Here is a 23,805-nt window from a genome sequence, read left to right as displayed (position 1 = left end):
TTAAAATCTCTAACACTAATGATGGATATCTACAATTGATATTGTATGGATGAATCTCTTGCTTTAATGATTTCTATTTTAACAATACCATATTACAAAAGGGATTGCTCAAAAACAAGTAAATGAAATCAGAGACGACCCCATTCATTAACCAAGTACATGTAATTGATTATTACCTAGCTGGACATGTTTGCTTAAATTTTCTTGTATCTGGGTCTCCTTTAGATTTACAATTTCCCTTTCTTCTAGGACCATACTGACATTCTTGAACAACAGCTCTGCTACCTGAAATAAGAAATATTGTCAACTGGAATACTACACTAAAATCCTATTGATCTATATATTTCATGAAAAACAAACAACATCATATCAGACAAGATATAAAAATTACATCAGTAATAATATTACAATTTATATCATATAAATAATGTAATGGGTCATTGCACTCTGAAACGATACCAATCTGATTAAAATACAGATCTATATTTCGTTTCATTTTTTTATACTTTCGATGACCTTCACTACATGAAGATCTGACAAGTTGTACTAGAAGGTCGTGTCAGGGGTTGTACAAATGGCTTTTGACCCTATGATGTCATACATTGATTAATCAATCAGCACTGACGTTTCTAGTGGTTTACCCACAGTTCGGTGGATGTCACGCTTAGAAGTCGCCGTAAGAGAACAGTTTCATTGACTAATCCCACATTTCAACCAAAACGCCAGTAATATAACAACTCTTCCAGATCCTAGTGTAGTAAAGACAAAATTTTGAACTATAAAAAACGAAATGAAATAGGATCTTTGTTTTAATCAGACTGAAACGATACCTAATTAAACTTTTGTTAAAGCCTGTATAAATTTTTTAAGAATTGTGAGAAACTAAACTACTTTGAACGTGTTTTTTCATTTATTAATGATTGCTAAGCTATTATATACTAAGCAGCGTCTGAATAGACGCATTGCATAAACTTGCCAAATGTTTTTATTGCCCCCCACCTTTCGAAGAAAGCTGGGGACTATTAAAATGGATTCGTCCGTCTGTCTGTCACACTTTTTGGGACACAATAACTCTCTTTCTAATTGAGCTAGAATGTTCAAACTTGGTGTAGATGTTAATTAGGTCAATGCCTTGATGGAGTTCGACGATGAGCATTTTTTGCTTAGGGTAAGCAGAGATAATCAATTTGATTGGTTGATGCTTTGGGACACGATAACTTTAGTTCTAATTAAGTGAGATAAAAATACATTGTGGGAGATTAGATAACGAGTGGGCATAAACTTGCCAAATGTTTTTATTGCCCCCCACCTTTCGAAGAAAGCTGGGGACTATTAAAATGGATTCGTCCGTCTGTCTGTCACACTTTTTGGGACACAATAACTCTCTTTCTAATTGAGCTAGAATGTTCAAACTTGGTGTAGATGTTAATTAGGTCAATGCCTTGATGGAGTTCGACGATGAGCATTTTTTGCTTAGGGTAAGCAGAGATAATCAATTTGATTGGTTGATGCTTTGGGACACGATAACTTTAGTTCTAATTAAGTGAGATAAAAATACATTGTGGGAGATTAGATAACGAGTGGGCAGTTCTCACTATAATAGTTAACCAGCGGCTGCCAGGCAGGATACGCCCACATTTTGCAAGAGATGGATAGAGAACAAACTAAAAACAAACAGGATTTTTTGTACAATCAGGGGCAATAATCTCGAAAGTTATGGTCTGAAATGCGCAAATATCAAAAGGGACTGAGATCTTTGGGATATATTGATTTAAGTTTCATCAGAATCGGACAAAAATTGTGACCCCTACTTTTACACAATTTGCGAACAAAGAGTGGGCATTTTGTTGGGCAGTTTCATTTCGATTTTCCCGAAATCTGAATTTAACCTTCATTATGGTGGAATGGTGAAATATTTAAAATCTGAAAAAAAAAAATGTGACCTCTAGAGAATCCGCAAGCTAAAAATGCCAATATTCGAACAATCAGGGGCTATAATCCAGGAAGTTAAGTTCGGGTATCCGCGATTATCAAAAGGATCCATGATCTTAGCATGTAATGGTGATATATTTACACATGTTTTTTAAATCAGATAAAATACAAGGACCACAAGCTAAAAACGTGATTTTTAGTACAATCAAGGGCTATAATTCAGGAAGTTACTATCCGATATGCCGAATATCGAAAGGAACCAAGATCTTTGGGTTATTAACTTCAGGCCTCGACATAAGAGGAGATCGAACCGGTCGATCGCCTGCCGATCACCAAAATGTAAACAAGGGGGATCAAAATTTCGATCACGATATGAACAGCAGACGAACGGATAGTGACGAATAGTTCACCTTATTTTACATCAATTCCTGTGTTATTCAAAACAAAATTCAGCATTCAATTTTCGTGTACGCAAGATTGAAAGTAATTAACCAAATCGTGTTCGATCCATAGATATCTATAGTATAAAAATTCATGGTTCGGTCTCAATCAGGTTTTTCTGCAAGAACTACGAGCTTCGCGGAGAGCCGAAGTCAGAGTGATCCGTAAGTGCATCGTGGAAATTTATTCCGTCATATCAAGGCAGGTGGACTGCACAATTGGTGATTATTTTAGGAGATCAATTGATCTCCTTGTGTCTTGAGGCGATCATAAAACTGATCACCTCATTTAAAAACCAGGAGAACGATTCGTTGATCCCCTTATTTAACCTTATGTCAAGGCCTGTAACTTACATTTCATAAAAATCAAAAGAAAATTGTGACCTCTAGAGGGTCCACAACATTGATATACCATATTTTTACACTATTTGAGTACTAGGGGCGGCCATTTTGTCTGTCAGTTTTGGGCCGATTTTCACGAAATTCCAACTCAGCCGTCCTTAGGGTGTAACGGTGATATAATAATACGGTTTTTCAAATCGGATAAAAATTATTACCTCTATAGGGTCCACAAGCTAAAAACGCGATTTTTCGTACAATCAGGGACCATAATTCAGGAAGTTACTGTCCGATATGCGCAAATATCGAAAGCAATCAAGATCTTTGGGTTATAAACTTACATTTCAAGTTTCATCAAAATAGGATTAAAATTGTGACCTCTATAGGGTCCACAACCTTGATATACCATATTTTTACGCTATTTGAGAACGAACGGCGACCATTTTGTCTGTAAGTTTTGGGCCGATTTTCACGAAATTCGAAATGAAATGAAATGGGGTTTAACGTCCTACTGTTCTGCTCCTAACCTGGGCTAATGAAGACGGGCATACGCCCATACAGTGTGCTATGAGGGAAATTTTGCCCGGACAGCGGCACTACAGCCTACTCTTATATCGAATACCAACTGCCAAGGGATCTTTTACGTGCACGCCAATGTGTACACGGGACCTCGGTTTTTCGTCCCATCCGAACGACTAGACACACGAAATAATACGGTTTTTTAAATCGGATAAAAATTATGACCTCTATAGGGTCCACAAGCTAAAAACACGATTTTACGTACAATCTGGGGCCATAATTCAGAAAGTTACGATCCGATATGCGCGAATAATTGATCCACTATGAACTGTGAATTAAGCGATTGAAATTTCCGCCTAGCCTTGAACAACATTACTAAAGTCAGTACGATAAACAGCATAGTCTCGATTATCCATTTAATCATTAAATCGTGAAGGAAAATTATGCAGTAAATTGGCTCATAATCGACTAAAGATCGCAGGCTAGCAATGCCATTGAGAGTTGATTATGGTCTGGATAGGTTAATTAATGTCTTATTAATAATTTAGATAACATTTCAGGCCTAAAGAAAGACCAGCAATAGACAGATTTAGCTCTTGCATAATGTATGTTTAATTAGAGTGATGGAACTTGGTGTATACTTTCATTACATCAATACCTTGGCTAAGTTTGATGATGACCATTTTCTGCTCAGTGTAAGCAGTGTAATAAGCAATTTGATTGGCCGAGACTTTGGAATACAATAACTTTCCTTCTAATTGAGCTAGAATATTCAAACTTGGTGTAGGTATTTATTAGGTCAATGCCTTGATGGAGTTCGAAGATGAGTATTTTCTGCTTAGGGTAATTTGATTGGTTGATGCTTTGGGACACGATAACTTTAGTTCTAACAAGCCAACAGTGAGGCTGATGTCCCCTGCCGAAATCCCCAAATAAATAGATGACATATATTAATTAATCGCACATCTATTTTTTTCAAAAGTATCGAGCAATCAAACTGATTAACAACTATACACTAAGTTTCATCACTCTCTATCAGATAGAATTAAAGTTATCTTGTCCCAAAGCATCGGCCAAGGAAATTGCTAATCTCTGCTTAGCTTTAGCGCGATATGTTAATCATTGAACTTGGTCAAGACGAACATCAACATCAAGTTTAAACATTCTACCTAAATTAGAAGCAAAGTTGTTATGTTCCAAAGTCTTGACCAATCAAAATGCTTATTGCTCCTTAGTCTAAGCAGACAATTCTCATCATCAAACTTAGTCAAGGTATTGATGTAATGAAACTATACACCAAGTTCCATCACTCTCACTTAATTAGAACTAAAGTTATCATGTCCCAAAACATCACCAATCAAATTGCTTATCTCTACTTACCATAAGCAGAAAATGCTCATCTTCGCACTCTATCAAGACATTGACCTCATAAACACCTACACCAAGTTTGAACATTCTAGCTCAATTAGAAGGAGAGTAATTGTGTTCCAAAGTCTCGGCCAATCAAATTGCTTATTGTTCTGCTTACCCTGAGCAGAAAATGCTCAATATCGAACTTAGTCAAGGTATTGATGTAATGAATCTATACACCAAGTTTCATCACTCTCACTTAATTGGAACTAAAGTTATCGTGTCCCAAAGCATCAACCAATCAAATTGCTTATCTCTACTTACCCTAAGCAGAAAATGCTCATCTTCATACTCCATCAAGGCATTGACCTAATAAACACCTACGCTAAGTTTGAACATTTTACCTCAATTAGAAGGAGAGTTATTGTGTTCCAAAGTCTCGGCCAATCAAATTGCTTATCGCTCTGCTTACCCTGAGCAGAAAATGCTCATTATCGAACTTAGTCAAGGTATTGATGTAATGAAACTATACACCAAGTTTCATCACTCTCACTTAATTAGAACTAAAGTTATCGCGTCCCAAATCATCAACCAATCAAATCGCTTATCTCTGCTTACCCTAAGCAGAAAATGCCCATCTTCGAACTCCATCAAGACATTGACCTAATAAACACCTACACCAAGTTTGAACATTCTAGGTCAATTAGAAGGAGAGTTATTGTGTCCCAAAAAGTGTGACGGACAGACCCATTTTAATAGTCCCCTGCTTTCTTCGAAAGGCGGGGGACAATTAAATGAGAGTGAGTACACTTGGTGTATAGCTTTATTACATCAATACCATGACTAAGTTCGATAATGAATATTTTCTGCTGAGGGTAAGCAGAGCGATAAGCAATTTGACTGGTTGAGACTTTGGAACACAATAACTCTCCTTCTAATTGAGGTAGAATGTTCAAACTTAGTGTAGGCGTTCATTGGGTGAATGCCTTGATGGAGTTCAATGATGAAGATCGTCTGCTTACGGTAAGCAGAGTTAAGCAATCTGATTGGTTGATGCTTTGGGGAACGACAACTTTGGTTATAATGATGTGAGAGCGATGAAACTCTGAATATAGATTCATTATATCATTACCTGGACTAAGTTCAATGATGGGAAGTTTCTGCTTATGCTAAGGAACGATAAGCAATTTGATTGGTCAAGACTTTGGAACATAACTCTGCTTTTAATTTAGGTAGAATGTTTAAACTTGATGTAGATGTTCATTAGGTGAATGTCTTGACTGAGTTCAAAAATTAACATTTCGAGCTGAAGCTAAGCAGAGCTAATCAATTTCATTAGTAGATGATTTGGGACAAGATAATCTTGATTCTATCTGATAGAGAGTGATGAAACTTAGTGTATAGTTTGATTGCTCGATACTTTTGAAAAAAATAAATGTGCGATTAATTAATATGTGTCATCTATTTATTTTGGGATTTCGGCAGGGGACATCAGCCTCACTGTTGGCTTGTTGTATATTTGTGACCACATCCTCAACTTTACCTGAGCAATAAACGGTGAAACAGATGTTGGGTTTTTAATGGCGACGGGACGGTTCCGAAGCAAAGCTTTCTTGAGATGCACATACCGTTTCGTCCACAATCATAAAACGTGTATTTATATATCCATTTAAAACAGTATTTCCCACACTGACAACACATCCACGAATGATAAATCTCACGCATCTGATTTACGTGTGTACACGTCGACTCCTACCCGGATTAAATCCTTTTGTTTAAATGTCTTCGCAATTAAGACTAACAGCATATGTATTGCACCAATCATACATGTATATTACATAATATGGGATCTATAGAAAGCATTTTGGGTTGAAGGGTAGTGCGATTATCTCGGGCAATAAACACAGAAGGCTTGTAGAATTAATACACATGTGTCAAAAGCTAACAAAATGTCTATTCTGTAAGACAAAACGTGAAAATAAACTAATAATTCAGACTTTTTATTTCTTTTTATTATTATAGAACGACAACCCTTTTTCGCTGAAGATCAAATAAAACCTACTAAATACATTTCATGCTTATATGTAACGCATAACTTTGCCAAACTTTATTTCATAGAAAGCCAATTTAAAAAGGAATTGTATCATATATTTAAGTTTCATTTTTAATAAAGAATGGGGATTTCAATATCATAAATAAGTGAATTCGATGTTTTTGTGGCATGTACTATATTAGATGAGATCGAAAGAGCATTTTAGATTAGGGGTTATAGAACAACAAGTAAGGTGGAATTGAAAAGTCAAACGGAACTGTTCGTCAGACTGAATGGCGACGCCAATCATAAAATTATACTGAGTTTATGCTGCCATACTTTCTAGGCAGAAATAGCTCTTTGGAATTAATGTCTTCGTTAGAAATTTTGGCACCAAAGAGTCTGGTGGATGCATACTGTCAATCAAAGTTCCATAATGAGAATTGACACGTAACATCAAAAGAAACCGATTGACAGAACGTAGACGCCCCTTTAAAAACAAACTGTTACCTTGCTGTAGTCGTGTGGACAATATGACTTTTATTGTTAATTGTCAGTAGTAATAATTACAAATTTTGAAAAGAGATGTTGATGTATTTGTGATTTTACATGTAGCTTCAGTCCATTCAATAACCTGTATTTATTACTCAAATGGTTTCTCAATTAGCAGAATGTCAAAATAAAGAAAACACAGTTACACTTACAATATGACTAAGAAGTTATTCATCGTGATTTGGCCGGACCCCTACTCCACCCGTTATATGTAATACCAATTTTAACGAGTAATTGCGATTACTGTGTTACGGTAACCCTCCAGTTTTTAAGAATGTGGATATATGGGATTGTTTAATTTTTTTAATCGGTACAGACTTGAAAGTTCGCGCATGCAGAGCGTCTTCTGAACAAACTGATGTTTAGTCATCATATTTGCAGTTGACATATTCTGTCAAAATAATTCTTTACACCGGTGGTAATTATTTCATTGTATTGTGCACAAACGTCATTCCTTAAATAGCCCCACGCCCTTTTAACAACTTATAAAGCATGATTTTTCTGTTAAAGACCACGTAAGATCAAAAATCTAAATTACATGTATGTATAGCCCATGATTACTATATCAACTTTACGGCAACTTCTCACCAATCTGATTAAAATTAAGTCCGCTGTTAACGTTTAAGTGTCCGACACGCCAAAATGCTTTTCAATTTTTCAATTACGACCTTAATCCAGTTGATTGGCTGGTGACGTCACAGGCACTACACATAGGATATACATTATCTATACAATATCTCACCGTCTGTACAACATAGCACTATCAATACACACGGCAAGTTGACAAGCGTCTGTTGACGGTCCAATTACCACGTCACTGGCCTAATCATAATCACCGAATTATCGTCTTTCATTTGTGATTGGAATATTTTAGAGTGAATTTCAAATGCTGTATCATGCCGTAGATCCATTTAAGCTGCCTTTGTTTAAATAGGCCACGTGTCAAATGAAGACGACTCAAGAAATTAGCGCATTTACCGGTAATTTGGATAACCCCGTAATACTTGATATATTAAGTACAGAAATACAAATGACGCCAGTCAATTGTCGATATATTCATTATTAGCTATATATAATAATAATGACCATTTCTATACATAAAGAACAACTTTTATCGTAACTCCATTTGAAATTTACAGTGAATATGGAATTTTCCGATGACTATGCATAACATGTACAATAGATCGCCCTCATTTCTCAGCCAATCAACGCTGGGAATCTTATTACCATTTACGGTTACATGTACTACGGGTGTAGTAATTGAGGTTAAACTTTGGCACGAAAATTGCACGGGATCATACGTGGAGTTCCTTGTGCCGTTTGGTGGGTGATTAAACTGTCAATGCAATTGTAAAATACTTTTATTAAAAAGAAGATAAACGATTGTTGTTTAAACGCCATTACAAAAACACTGGTGAGCAATAATTATTGGAAAAATAATGATTATAAACAACTGATGAGTAAAACTTAATGGTTTTATACAATTAATGTGTGGGTGTACGATTCTACCATTAGTTCGTTCATGAGGTATTATGCACACGTTCAACTTAAGAGTGATGTCTTTGATCTGGCCGGCGTAAAAAAAGATAATTACCTAATCAACATTCTTAATCCCACTAACACTCACTGCTAACACCAACGTGTAAATTAGTTTATGACCCATGCCTGTATAACTTTTATAGTCGGATTGATTAATTAATGACAAATATTAACGACACTACACTTTATGTGGAAAAGCGAAGTGCTCGCAGTAAAAAACACATAGCTGGACCGGTATATTATTTACATATTAAAAGTGTTCGTCCAATAAGTTCCATATTGTAAAAAATTAATTAAGAGTTCAAGACTTCAAAGTTTAAAAGTTGTAGGCAATCTAAATTGGATCTTAAATTAAAATGAATTACAAAACGAATTATTTCGTAGTCAATTGTTTTATTTAATTAAGAACTAAGGGAGATTAAGGAATCAGTCAGGCGTTAATGAGTACACACGCCGGCTGTATATAGGTATTTAAGGAATAAACATTCCGAATATGCATTCAGTCACTGTGACATCACTGGCGTCTGAGGGGACTAAGAGTGTTTTCGATAATTGGCAAAGTCGTTTTCACAGGAGGTCCATTTTTACGACTTTGAGAGAAGATAACTGAATTAATTTCAATCAGATTGGTGTGAACTTGCCGTAAAGTTGGTATAGTAACCATTGGCTACACATATCCAAATGTTCCCAAACCCATCTTATGTGCACTTTAAGCAATTTATTCTACACTCTTTGATCTGCTTTATAACTATTGAAGAGGTCCAAATTCATAAGATCTGGTTGTTAGATGTGTTTACTCTGTGTGTACAGTAGAACTTGTATTAAAGGAGCTAAGTCTCTAACTCAATATCATCCAAAATCTTCAACATTTAAACACGAATTATTTGTCAATTTAAAACAACATTGATGCTGTGATCTTACCGGAAAAGGGTGGGCTTCTGATATCCAATATTTAAGACAAAATAAATATTTTACCATTGGTACACGAATCGTGTACCATAATGCGTTTCAGCCCTAGTTCTATCAAGAGACTAGAGGAACGAGGCTAGAAATATTGCAGCAAACCAAACGGCGTATGTAGACTGGAATAACCAGACGCTAAGAATTTGCACTCGATTGAGACTGCTGGCTTATTTCACGGAACATAACTGATTTGAAATTTGAGTAAAAACGGAAACGATTGAATGTAAATCAGTTTATATACATTCATATTACAGTATTATATGACTTACGACCCACTTGTGTCAATTTCTAGGTCCCAAATATTAGCGATTTAGCTGCTTAAAGATACATTATGGGAGATTCGATAACGAGTTGGCAGTTCTCACTATAATAGTTAAAAACTAGATAACATAAAGGCAATTTGCTGAAAATTTCATTCAAATTGATCCACTTTGAACCGAAAACTAAGCGAATGAAATTTCTGCCTAGCCTCGGTCATCATTACTAAAGTCAGTACGATAAACAGCATAGTCTCGATTATCTATTTAATCGTTTAATCGAGAAGGAAAGTTATGCAGTAAATCAACTTAAGATCCCAGGCTAGCGAGGCCATCTAGAGTTGATTATGGTCTGGATAAGTTAATTAATGTCTAATTAATAATTTAGATAACATTTCAGGCCTAAAGAAAGACCTGCAATAGACAGATTTAGCTCTTGCATAATGTATGTTTAATGGAGGTGCTCTTTGACTAGAGTTATCCAATATTGCCCCAACCCCTACCACAAAAAATAAAGATATAGATCGCATATATTTTTTATTCATGTAGTATAACAATAACAATACATGTACTTTTTATCTACTGTGTGAACCATCGTAAATTTAAAACGGATTTCTTCGATTATGAACAAACTACTTAACTTTCGTTATTATAAACTTACCTGTGTGTTTGAAATCAACTCCCGTTAAATAAAATCCACTGCACAACTAATTATCCCAACGAATAAAAAAGTTCTCTCTTGAAAATAATTGAATTCCCACAAACTTTGACACAGAAAAATACCAATATGGAAGCTGATTACGTCACTCTCCGGGAGATATCATTTCGTATAAGGGGTGACAGCATAGCAAATCGGCACTTTTACGACAATTCAAGTTTGGTTTAAGAAAAAGCTACAGTACAAATCTCGGCTCGGCATTGAGTTTGGGCGTTCACACACATAACTGTCCGTATTCTTTGATTTTGTTGCCGTCTTTTACATTCTAGTAAAATCTCTGCAAATTTTATAACTTTACACCTTTTGAAATATTTTGTGTTAATTAGCTACTCGGACGAAATCATTTTCTTTTGAACACACATGCTGCACAACAACAATTACATTTGTTTTACGGGCCTTAAATATTACCCATGATTATCTTTAATATGATAAATTAATAACATATTTTTAGTTTATATATATATATATGACTTTATTTTTACGAGTATCAGTGATATTTTCATTGTGAATAAAATTGGATAGACTGGCGATCAATGGTTTCAACATGGACCGTGTATGCACAGGAAACGTCCACGAAGCCTTCAGAATTCTGTGCCGCAACAAAAAATAGACCGGACAATCGTGACTAAAATAAAATTACCTCCCCTCGCGCAATTACCAGTATTATGTTTAAAAGCAAAGAAACATAAATCAATTCATAATATTTTTTATTAATCTTGCTACTCTTTTTTTCTTTGTAACCCATACATAGATAGACTACTATAAATGTAGTAAATGTATCAACACATCGTCTTTGTTTACTTCGGACGCGCCCATGTGAATTCGAAAAAACCATGTCGAGTTTTCGTTAAAAACAAACCTACTAAAACATTCTTTTAATTTTTACTTCTGCACAATTAATCATCATTCCGTACAGTATTATTCCTGAACTTTATTTTCATAATTTTAAAATCTTTCGTCCATGCGGGAATTTGGAGTATTTAGCAAAACCAAAGTGCTTACAAAAAATATTGAAATCGATCATTCCACAATTATCAACTGCTGCATTTGGAAATTTCAAAGTTCTAAACTGGAGAAATTCGTCACTACCAGATAGGAATACTTATTGGGTTGAAAAATTACCATGTAAGAATACTGTAAGTTCGAGAAATTAATCTGTATAAATTCCAGCTTTGTCAAATATCACATCGCTTGATTTGCTGTTGACAATTGAGATCTCGTCATGTCTCGTGCGAGCGGCAGAGAATCCAACCAACGGGACTATACGGTCCATGGTTTCCATATAAATCTTCAGTTGATATTTTCCGTCGCCCAAACTCAAACGATCGTAATGATCGCGCTTTGTTTTCATTGCAACACGTGGTTATCAAACTATCTGTCAAAATTAAACCACCCCCTCAACAGCTGCAATGGGGTCGTCCAACACGTAACGAAATCATTCTTGTCGTCGAATCAGTCGAAAATACAAGTAAATAGTCAAATTTGTCAAGAGAACATTTTTATACTTGGGATATTTTATTGGACGGGAGTTGATTTCAAACACACACGAAAGTTAAGTAGTTTGTTCATAATCGAAGAAATGCCTTTATAATTTACGATGGTTCACACAGTAGTTGTGAATTTAAAGTAGTCGCGTATACATGTTTGTTAAGTAATACTGGATCTCTGGCCCCCCCAATATTTCTTTTACTTTCATCATACCGAATCATAGCATCTAAAAGCGTTTCAAAATGCCGTGAATTTGAGTATTTCCTACCCCAACTATTTTAGCGATTACGTGACCACTTAATAAAATCTCGGTGCTTTTTGTGCTGACATAAATTAATTACGCTTGGGTGCATTGGGAGCGAACATCAATACTTGCATCGATAAATTTGACCGTTGCTGAATCTTGCGCCGAAAGAAAATTCTTTACTCAAATCTTGAACATAACTTCTGTAAACTTGTCATTTTGTAACAACCTTCAACTACTGTCTACCATTGTGATGCATTCGATAATATTTATCCATTTTTGTGAAGAAAATCGATGAATTAATTTTATTTTATCAAAAAAGCACATGAACAAAAAACCATCGCTGATTTTATCACAGATTTACAGTGTCGTTACGCGTGAAAACAATGATCAGGTTAGTCGTTTAATAAAACAAAAGATTAATTAACAGATAATCCCGGGTTGATTGTTATTTTTACATTTCTTTTTACCTTATCAGTGGGGGTCCAGTTAATTAACTACTACTCACGGGATTAGCGGGAGTGTTACAAAGAAAGAACGACAAGATGGTATCATTCAACAATGGCTGTTGAATGGGCGATGTTTTGTTGAATTTCAATTTATTAGTAAAATAGTGACCGTTGGCCGCGTTAGAGGAGTGACCGTTGAAACAGTAGAATTTTTACGGGGGGAATTAATCGTGATGCCCGTTGCACGCGTTGAACAGGTGCGTGTTTAGTAGGGGTTAAATTACTTAAAAATCGATCGGGGGGGGGGGGGATTTTGGGGTGCTCGTTGAAGCAAGTGTTCGCTGATTAGGAGTGCACACCCGGGCAAGTTCTACTGTATGTGGATAAAACAATCAAAATTAATATTTGTGTCTGTGATAATTATTGGAAACGGAACGTTTTTTTTTAATTAGGATATTAGTGTCTATGGCATGAATACGGTAAGCAATTTGTATTTGGAATTTACAAGTTGAACGGGTATCAGTTAACCTGTTCAGAAGCAAACTCGTACACGGTTACGGTAATACTTGACTCGTATAATTGATTGGAATAAATCAGTTTTACTCATTGGTTGTTTATATTGTTTTATTTACCTAATAATCAACTAGCTTGGCTCGCCATCACGACTGAGATTAGTTCACCGATGTTTTTGTAATAAAGAACAATAGTATTGTTTGTTGATTAGCGTTATGATTTTAGACAAAATGATAAGTTCACCAATGTTTTTGTAATAAAGTAGACCCGTATTGTTTGTTGATTGACTTTATCCCATGATTTAAAAAAATTGGCGATGGTTAATATTGGGTCAAAAATAATTCCTTAAAGTGCTAAGGAGCCCCCTTTTAGATAAACAAAGTGGCTATGTGCAATTTTATTCTTTGATCTTTTATACACGGGACATTTCTGTTATTCAAACCAATCTGCACGTGAATGACTACATAACAAGTTGACAGTTCATCATTGATTTGGGGTTCATGTGGAATAGACTCTTCGATCGAAATACAGTTATTCTTTTCTAAAATAAAACGAGTGCCTTGGATTTTTCTGTGGATTTGATAGCGGTTATAATTAACTAATATTCTCTTACATCGGAGACTTGTGTTGCGTTAAGTTCATTTTTACGGTAAGTACGAGCTTACGTCTGACTTGAAAGCGCTTTCGAATCCCGTTGCAAGTTCTATTTATGTCTTATTTCTATTTGTAAGACCGATAACCAAAATACCTTTATAGTTTACAATTTAAAGTCTATCTTTGCCGTAATTCAAGAGTAATTCTTAACTATACACTCTTAATACAGTAAATATGCAAAACAATTTGAACACAGCATAAATATGTAAACTGTGTAATACATGTATAGTCTTATGCATACGTGTCCTTTAAAATGTACTAGACATGCAGCTTTACATGACTGGTTGGAAATATAACCGCATATATATTGTGCAGAATATGTGAACATGCGTGTTCTCACTATACAACGTGGACTAACGCGTCCATATTATTAACGAAAATATTCAACATTCATAACATCGTGGCATTATATCGTTTCGACATCGATTGTTTATGACAAATAAATACCGTTAATTTTGCATGTAAAATTACACTGAGGCCTGTTGTGTCACACGACTATCGTGGCACGATAATCGTGTTTCGTCAAACCTCCGCGACATTTGTACTGATACCTGCCGTCGTATGAATACTGAAAAATAATATTTCACAGACCAGTACTAAAATTAACACTTATTACAGTATTTCAACATAATGCGGCAAAATAGACATTCGGCGGTAAAACTGAACAATGACCAACAACTAAACACATCATAATATCTGAACATCGCACGTGAAATTAGATGTTTGACAACAAAATTGAACACCTTGCGTAATTGGACACCATGACTGATTTTAATCACGGCTCGGGAAATTGAACAGTCCAACTAATTATTGAACAGTCGTGCTAATTAGACGGGACGCTTATAATTCAACACGTGTCGAGAAACTAAACACTAGTTAATTAGACTCTTGGTAATCAAAATTAAACAGTGAGATTGAAATTCGATAGAAGTACAAATTGAGCACTATTCGCCGAAATTCAACAATATTTATGAATAATTGGACACAAGAGTAGAAATTAACGCTATTTACGCTAGATTAAACGGTACCAATGTTACAGTGCATGTACAAGCATTTATAAATACCAGCAATGTGGATATCTCAAAAGAACAGATTCATCCAAATGAAAAAATAAAACATTTGCTTATACCTGTATTAACAAAAGGAATGCCATCGAAAGGAACATATTGCGATTTCCACATGAGTCTTGTTGATGGTTTTCCTGGACTAGGTGATTGTCGTGTACCCCAGAAACTCTGAGTTTGTTGTTTATGATATGTTAATAAAAGATCTAAATCTACTTCACTTTCCACATAACCACGGTAAGAATCACCAATTTTCTGAATGAGAAAAAAAACCAATCATTTTGTAGTTCAGGTTCACGATCATATTCCTTACAGTGTTTTGTAAGATAAATGATGTCTACTTCTGTTTATCTATGTAGCTTGCACCAATAGCTAGATACGTACCTCACAGTCTTTGAGTCGTGCAGCCCAAGATGGACAATCAGGTGGTAATTCTACCTGTTGACTAGTGACAGGAGGAGGGGGAGGGGGCATCAGTATCTGAGCTACAGATTCACTTGATACAACATTACTTAATTCTGTTGATACACCATCTGCTGATACTAGAGATTCTACCATTTCTGTAAATAAGTATTTAAATAGATAACCAGTGGCTGCCAGGCAGGATACGCCCCACATTTTGCAAGAGATGGATAGAGAACAAGCTAAAATCAAACATGATTTTTGGTACAATCAGGGGCAATAATCCAGAAAGTTATGGTCTGAAATGCGCAAATATCAAAAGGGACTGAGATCTTTGGAATATAAAGATATGTTTTAAGTTTCATCAAAATCAGATAAAAATTGTGACCTCTAGAGGCTCCACAACCTTGATATACCAGATTTTTACACTATTTGCGTACGAGGGGTGACAATTTTGTCCGGCAGTTTTGGTCCGTTTTTCACAAAATTCAAACTCAACCAACATTATGGTTTAACAGTGATATATTCAAACGTTGTTTTTTTTTTAAATTGGATAATAATTGTGACCTCTAGCGGGACCACAAGCTAAAAATATGATTTTTTGTACAATTCAGGAAGTTACGATCAAATATGCGCAAATATTGAAAGGAAGCAAGATCTTTGGGTTATAAATATGCATTTCAAGTTTCATCAAAATCGGGTTAAATTTGTGACCCGTAGAGTATCCACAAACAAATTGTGGACAGATGGACGTCCGGACGCGATGGCATAGTACATCTACATGAGAATATGGGCGTATAAAAACAATCTATTAAATCCAAGCCTTAATATACGAGTCCTGTCACAGAACTTCAGACACAATTTAAGGTTTTTCAGATACAATCCCTCTGGTATGTGGCACAGATTTGTCTTTCATTGCTTAGTGTGGATATTTTGTCAGGTATAACTAAAATTAGTAAAAATCTTTATTTCCCGGCCTGATTATAATGTTAGTGTCTCTCTTTTTCCATGGACATTTTTTTAATGGCAATTACGATTGTTGATAGTCAGAAAGACAAGTCCATTTTTGTCAGTTTTTTCCAAAGAACCTCTGCCTGTCCAACTTATCTAAAATTGTGCACATTAATGTACCTGCCACGTATGTTTTACCAACATGCATTATCAATTGGTGGTATTGCTTTGGTGGACCCAGTTCTTTAGAAATGTATTAGTTAAGCTTTTGGCCAATGTATAATATACAGTGAATTCTGACTCAACCAATTCAGTATTACGGATAACTCTCGTACACATGTACGACCAACTTTTAAAAGAACCAATATTTTTCTTCTATATTCCTTATAATCTGCACTCTGTTATACGGGAAGCTCACTATTACAGATTTTAACCGGTGAAGCCAGTCCCAATCATACTATTTCATTGTACTTCCAACTCCCAATAACAACCAAGGATTAGTCTTCTGACCGTGATCGAAGCGATATCCTTTCCCAGCGGATATAGCATTTAATGAACTGCTAATCTCCCATGTTATACACCTTTACTGAGTCAATCGTCAAAACAATGATCTGATCAATTTCAATGGTAATTAAATAACTGTTGATAGATAAGTGAATAAAACTCAGTTTTAATCACAAATTTATGTGTTAAGTGTTCAGTAGAATATTTTCCTGGTTATGCTATTCGACTGGAATGTAAACTCCGCAGATTCCAGTTTCTGTATAAAGTATGTTACGAGAGGTACCATGTGGAAGACGGGTTATAGTACGCAATGCGTCGAGTTGAAGTTTTTCAGGTTGGGGTTGATTTATCTTTAGAACAATTATTCCATACACAATCTGCATAATCGAAAATTGAAAGAATGAATGACTTGTATATAGTTTCTAGCATTTTTCGTTTTAGACGGTATTTAAAACTTTGCAGATAATTTATCAATTTGCTTATTTTGGACGTAAGATAATCTACATGCACATCCCAGTTACACGACTTACTGAAAAAAAGGCCCAAATGTTTGTGACTTACTTCATCGTTTATATTTGAGTTGTTTAGCGATAATTTAAAATTTGAGGGCCATAATTTTCTTGAAAAAGTTAAACTTACAGTTTTTGATGGGTCAAAATCCACTTTCCATTTAATTGACCATTGAAATATTTTTTCAATATATCTATTTAAAATGTCTTGTGTGTCTTTAGGGTTATTTATTATTCAAAAAAGAGAAGTGTCGTCAGGGAACAAGTGTATATTAGATTCAATGTCATTTACAATATGATTTATGCAAATAAGAAATAGTAAAAGACCTAAAATGGAACCCAAGGGTACCCCAGAAGCAATATTTTGAAAAGAAGAACTCTGGCCACCATTTAGCACCTTTTGTTTTCGATTCGATAAATAATTTTTGATTTATTTTAAAGTTTTATTTCTAATACCTACTGAGTTTAGTTTATGCAATAGGTCCTCGTGCCAAACACGACCAAACACTTTACTTATATCAAAGAAGATGGATTCGACTTCATATCCATTGTCAATGGCTCTACATTTATAATCATACATCTCAATCAATTGGTAAACGGACGAATTATTTGGTTGAAAGCCTGACTGTAAAGGGGTTATCAGGTTGTGCCGTACAGTGAAATTAAAAATATTTTTGTAAACGATTTTTTCAAACACTTTTCCAATCGAGCTGAGAAGAGTATAGGCCTATAATTAGAACAATCATGAATATCGCCTTTCTTATATATCGGAACTATATTAGCTTCCTTCCAGCAGTTTGGATAATTGGCTATGTTTTTCAAAATAATATAATTAATGTTGTCAGGACCACTAGATGTTTTCTTTTTTAGGAGCGTAAGTTCAACGTCATATTGATTTACAGAGAGGTCGTTTATGGTCGTGTTATAGGTTGTGTTATAGGTTGTAACAAAAGGGAGAGCATTGTTACTGACTGGGACACAAAGTAACAATTCATGAGATTTGCCATATCAACATTTTTGAAATAGACAGTATCATTCGATTTAAGTGGCGGTAGTTTATATTCAGAATTTCCCTTATTAAAAGACATGTTTTGATCAAAGACCACCATTTTGATTCCTTAAAGTTATTTTTGTTTATTAATTTATCAATTTTATCTAAGTAGGCTTTTTTGGATTTTCATATTTCGTTTGTAACTAAATTTCGTTTTTGTCTAAATAGGTACCAGTTGTACGAATCATTTAATAGTTTTGACTTTTTATGAGTTCTATTTCTTTATCTTATCAGTTTTCTAAGATGTGCATTCATCCATAAGGGATCTTTGGGTCGACATATTATATTTGGAACAAAGTCAAAGGATTTAATATCACTTACTAATATTTCTGAAAGATTTAAAGTTAATTCGCGCGGAAAATCAATGGAGTTAATAAAAGTACTATCCCATTGATTAATCAACCAGCGTTGACGTTTCTAGTGGTTTACTCACAGTTCTGTGCATGCCATGCCAAGAACTCGCCGTAACTGACCATTTCATTGGCTAATCCCTCACATTAAACAGAACGCGGTTTATATAACAACTCTTCCAGATCCTAGTGTTGTGAAGACAAGTAAAACGAACTTTTGAACTATAAAAAAAACGAAACGAAATGGGATCAGTATTTTAATCAGATTGACTTTCCACAACTGGTCTTAATCTGGAAATTCTGAAGGTATGAAGCTTTTTAAGCTCCCAAGGACCATAACGACAAATATAAATTTAATTTATTACAAGCACTACTAACCAGAATTTTCAGTAATATCTGTTGTGTCATCTTTTAACTGTAAATACTCAGAGGGGTCTTGAACTGCAATAATAGTAGCATATTCGGAACCTGTTCCCAGCCCACTGGGTAATACTTGAAGTAATCGACCTGTTCCATCAGTAAAACCACCAGCCAATAGATCTGATGGTGTATTGACTGTAATAATTTGTATTTGATCTAATGAGTTATAAACTGGATTGTTTATTGGTGTGGCAAGAAGACTCTGCAATGTGGAATGGTCTGAAAGGAATTTTAGAAAATATCATGAACTATGTAATAGTAATAGAAGTGAATGAACCTTCAAGTTCAAATATTAAATCCCACTAAATCAATGTGTCCAGAAAGAAAAAAGGGCACCTTACTTTGATAATTTAGAGATGGTGGTAAATACTTCATAGATGAGTAAGATTACAGGGCTCAAAATTCGCTGATCTGTATCTAAGGCCATTTTTTGAAAAACGGCTGTAGACAGCAAAGCCTTTCTAAGGCCATTTTATTCAACACCAAAGCCATTTTTACAATTTTGAGATTATTGAAGGCCATTTTTTAAAATCTGTTGAAAATTTTAATAAACTTCAATAATGCAATGAAGCCATGCAGTTGAATCCGCTCTTGGTTCAAATCATGTTATAAAGAGACTAAAGATGTAAACGGTCACTCGGTTAACCGGTCACGGTTCGGTTGCACTGTTCAACCGCCAACCGGTTAAAAAAATTACTAATCGGTATTCGTTTTCATATGATGCCTGACCTTCAAACCCAGGAATGATAGCCACAACATTGTTTTCTTTCACCAAGACCACATAAATATTTCAAATAGCACTTTTTAAATTACCGCTCAAAGTTTTGACATTTGTGTACGTTATTAGCACTCACTGCCAAGCATTAAATAGCCTCAACTGATTGACAAATTAATTGTTTTACAGTATTAACCTCATCACTCCACAAACAAAGTCTCAAAATGAAACAAGTATGATGTGATGAAATAATATTAAAATAGAGAGGATATAATAGTAAAATTGTTTATATTATCACTCGAGTGCGCGATGCTGTGGGGTAGAGCTGTACGATATTGCAAAAAGGGACGATATCGATATTGGCATTTTTTTCAACGATATAGTTAAATATCGCGATATTTAATAATAATGTCACTTTGCTATTAAATAAATTAAATATAAATGCATTAAAGCTGACTACAGTGTGAGTAAGACTTGTGGGTAAGAATTGCTTTATTCATACACTTTAAACTTTGCTTTTTTTATAATATAGATTTATCAAAACGAACAAAACAACATCCTTTTTGGATAAAAATTAAATACAACCGCAGATGTTTAAAAAGCGTCTGCTTGTGACCTTGTGTAAGAAAATTCTCAAATATCACCTGCAGCGGACGTACATAGGTGCAGTCTTCAAGTCTTGTATTGTAAGTTCGAACAGTTGAACAAATACTAAATGATCTTGACTATCTTCCATTCAAGCATTCGATTGTCTGTGGTATTTGTGGCCTAACAGTGACAGTAATCTATTTATAGATCGTTTTATTCTTGCTTTTAGAAATTAAGTTTTGTAGAGTTTTCTAAAAATATTTGTTTTTTAAAAATATGACAACCTATTTATAGTCTGGCAATTAGCCGCGGTAGTGGAAAATTTCAGGCGTTTAGTAGGCCTAAGCTTTACATGTAGTAACAACTGACAATTTATTGTGGACTAAAAACAAAGTAAAAGTAACGCATACACAATGCAGTGAAAAACGGATGCGGACACTGCGCAAGTGTTTTCAACATTTAACGATTCTCAAAACATTAGTTTTTTTATAATTTATTGAGATTTCCATGACATACGACATTCGATTTTTTAATGACACTCGCCCTAAAACGTCTGATAATTATGCTATGCTATTCGGGGATTCTGCGCACATATGGTCTACTTGACAACTCCATTCTCTTCCTCCACGTGTGACGATATACACAAAGTAATTCATTTACCGTATATGTCGATACTCTTTTCTTGTGTAAGCCCGGTTTCCGTCTTATATTCCTTCTCCGCTTGACATAGCCTATGGATGAAGGTAAAACACAAATTCACATTTCGAAACGTTTTTTTTTGTTAGAAAACGTCTCTTCACAATGCCGAGTGACATCGTCTGTCATCTGCTAAATATAGCGCTTAACTCGCACGCGATCAACTATAGATAACAAAACTACTTACACTATATTCCAATCGAAATATTTGCAGACATTTCTAAATATTTTTAGCTTGTGTATTTCTTTATTTGAAAACATATCCCTCATTCAAAATATAATCATAAACCCTAGAAAATGCCATCAAAATAGAATCTTTTCTCTGACATTCGTACTTGTCAAAATTTGCACGTTTCCATCTCGTAATTTCTCGCGTCTCAAGAGATCTCTATGTTGGGTTACCAATCATACAATTTCTGATTTGATAATTTGTTCTATTTTTAGTAACGTTACTCGTAGAAACAGAACACGAACAGTCATGCTTTAAAAGACAATTATCATGGGAGGTATTGAGCTAGCCAATTTTTACGAAAAAAACGCATCTCACACAATATGAATTTGGCTTCCAATATGAGTGCTATCGACGGCAATTTGAGGTATTTCTACGGCCAATGGCTGTCGTATTTTTTATTGATTTTTCTCCGAAATTTACGACCGCAATTTTGGCGGCCTATTTTAAACCTATCGACAGCCATTCCCATGGTTACGACAGCAATGGCCGCGATGGCTTCGTGAATTTTGAGCCCTGGATTAAGTATAGAAGCATTCAATCTTTGGTAAAAGAGGTTTTATATTACAGATAGATATTCAACCAATTAATATATTTACTTGAATTCAATGTTGTCAGTACTGTTCCTGGATTGACTAGGTCAGATGTATTGTTTTCTAACAATTCTGATTTAACAGTTGGATTTGCAAAAAGTTGTGTCCCTTGCGTCGAAGATGTGACATAGGTAACTGGTATGCCAACCATAACCATGTCTGATGAACTAACAGTATTTTCGTCATCTTTGGTCATTCTTTTCTAGAATATCTGAAAAAAATAATGGTGCTACACATTTTTGGTGTCTTTTTATAAAGATAGGTTGCCAGGCAACAAAACATACGCCCACAGCAGCTAAATCATCTGAGCGGTCGACAAGGGTTGTCGAATATTTATTCCTTTGTAGGTAATTGGGGGTCTTTACAAGACAGTTCCATACAAATCAGATTATAAATTTTGTCGTTTTGAGGGTTTACAAGGTTTTACAAACTGAAACAAGGGTCTCAACTCTGGAAATAATCTACAGAAATTGTTGAAATTTGACAGGCTTTTTCATTTTACTAATTTAAATAATGCATATAAATTTCATACATATCGGATGATAACTTTCATCAATCGAGCATTAACAAGGTTTAACAAAATGAAACAAGGGCTGAAATTCAATAGGCTTTTTCGTTTCACTAATTTAAATCATGCATATAAATTTCACAAAGATCGGGTGATAACTTTTGGCGTTAGAGCGTTCACAAGGATCAATAAAGTGAAACAAGGGCCATAACTCTAGACATAATAAACGGAAATTGCTAAAATTCAATAGGCTTCTTCATTTCAGTAATCTAAATAATGCAAATAAATTTCAGAAAGATCGGATGATAACTTTTGACGTTAGAGCGTTCACAAGGATCAATAAAGTGAAACAAGGGCCATAACTCTAGACGTAATAAACGGAAATTGCTGACATTCAATAGGCTTCTTCGTTTCAGTAATCTAAATAATGCATATAAATTTCAGAAAGATCGGATGATAACTTTTGGCGTTAGAGCGTTCACAAGGTTCAATAAAGTGAAACAAGGGCCATAACTCTAGACATAATAAACATAAATTATTGAAATTAAATAGGCTTCTTCATCTCACTAATGTAAACAACATATATCAATTTTAAAACAATTGGATGATAACTTTTGGCGTTAGAGCGTTCACAAGAAATTGTGGACGATGGATGGACGGACGGACGGGGGCGACGGCAATATACGTCCACATTTCAATGTGGGCGTATATAAATTGTCAATCAGTGTGCTTATTTGTAAACAATGCAATGTCAATTACAATATCGACTGTAAGTAATATTTTGAAATTTTCCGGTTTATAGGCATGACAATTCTCCAGTGCTTTTTTCTTTAGCTCTTTCTAATCCCACTAACGTTTATTACTTATTGGCTTTACAATAGTTGTATATAGTGCTCCACGATATATCGTTGAATTGATGTATCACGATTCACCTTCTAAGTCTCACAAAACGTGTACTGAATCGTGAGACGATGAATCGATATATATCGTGATTCTTGTTTATGGAGGGTTTTTTTGGCGCTTCAGTAACCAACCTGTCACTCTTACAAGGTACACAAACACTTTCAAATTGTTTTGGTCCTTATTTTGATACACATCAATATTGTGATATAAAACAGTCTTATTTCTTTGAGCACTAATTGCAATATGTATCGTGACTGCAGTGGCAATAACCAGCACTAGTAGGCCTATATAAACCAGTAAGAAGAGTTCAAGATCGACCCTTGTTTTTATTTG

The 23,805-nt window shown here is 34.9% G+C and overlaps 1 protein-coding gene across 3 annotated transcripts in view; it reads right to left on the bottom strand.

Moving 5' to 3' along the window:
• LOC126809858 (calcium-responsive transcription factor) overlaps nucleotides 1-23,805 on the bottom strand; it is a 38,085-nt gene that overhangs the window by 8,502 nt on the left and 5,778 nt on the right. For all 3 annotated transcript variants that reach the window (XM_050534681.1, XM_050534682.1, XM_050534680.1), the window contains exons 2-6: nucleotides 22,068-22,272; nucleotides 19,199-19,459; nucleotides 15,438-15,613; nucleotides 15,119-15,308; nucleotides 177-285 (exon numbers count right to left, since the gene is read on the bottom strand). In XM_050534681.1, the coding sequence (XP_050390638.1) occupies nucleotides 177-285; nucleotides 15,119-15,308; nucleotides 15,438-15,613; nucleotides 19,199-19,459; nucleotides 22,068-22,257 (926 nt within the window). In that variant the 5' untranslated portion in view covers nucleotides 22,258-22,272. The remainder of the gene's footprint in view (nucleotides 1-176; nucleotides 286-15,118; nucleotides 15,309-15,437; nucleotides 15,614-19,198; nucleotides 19,460-22,067; nucleotides 22,273-23,805) is intronic.

Source organism: Patella vulgata, chromosome 2 (genome assembly GCF_932274485.2).
Source record: "Patella vulgata chromosome 2, xgPatVulg1.2, whole genome shotgun sequence".
NCBI lineage: Eukaryota > Metazoa > Mollusca > Gastropoda > Patellidae > Patella > Patella vulgata.
This window is presented reverse-complemented; position numbering and strand designations above follow the sequence as displayed.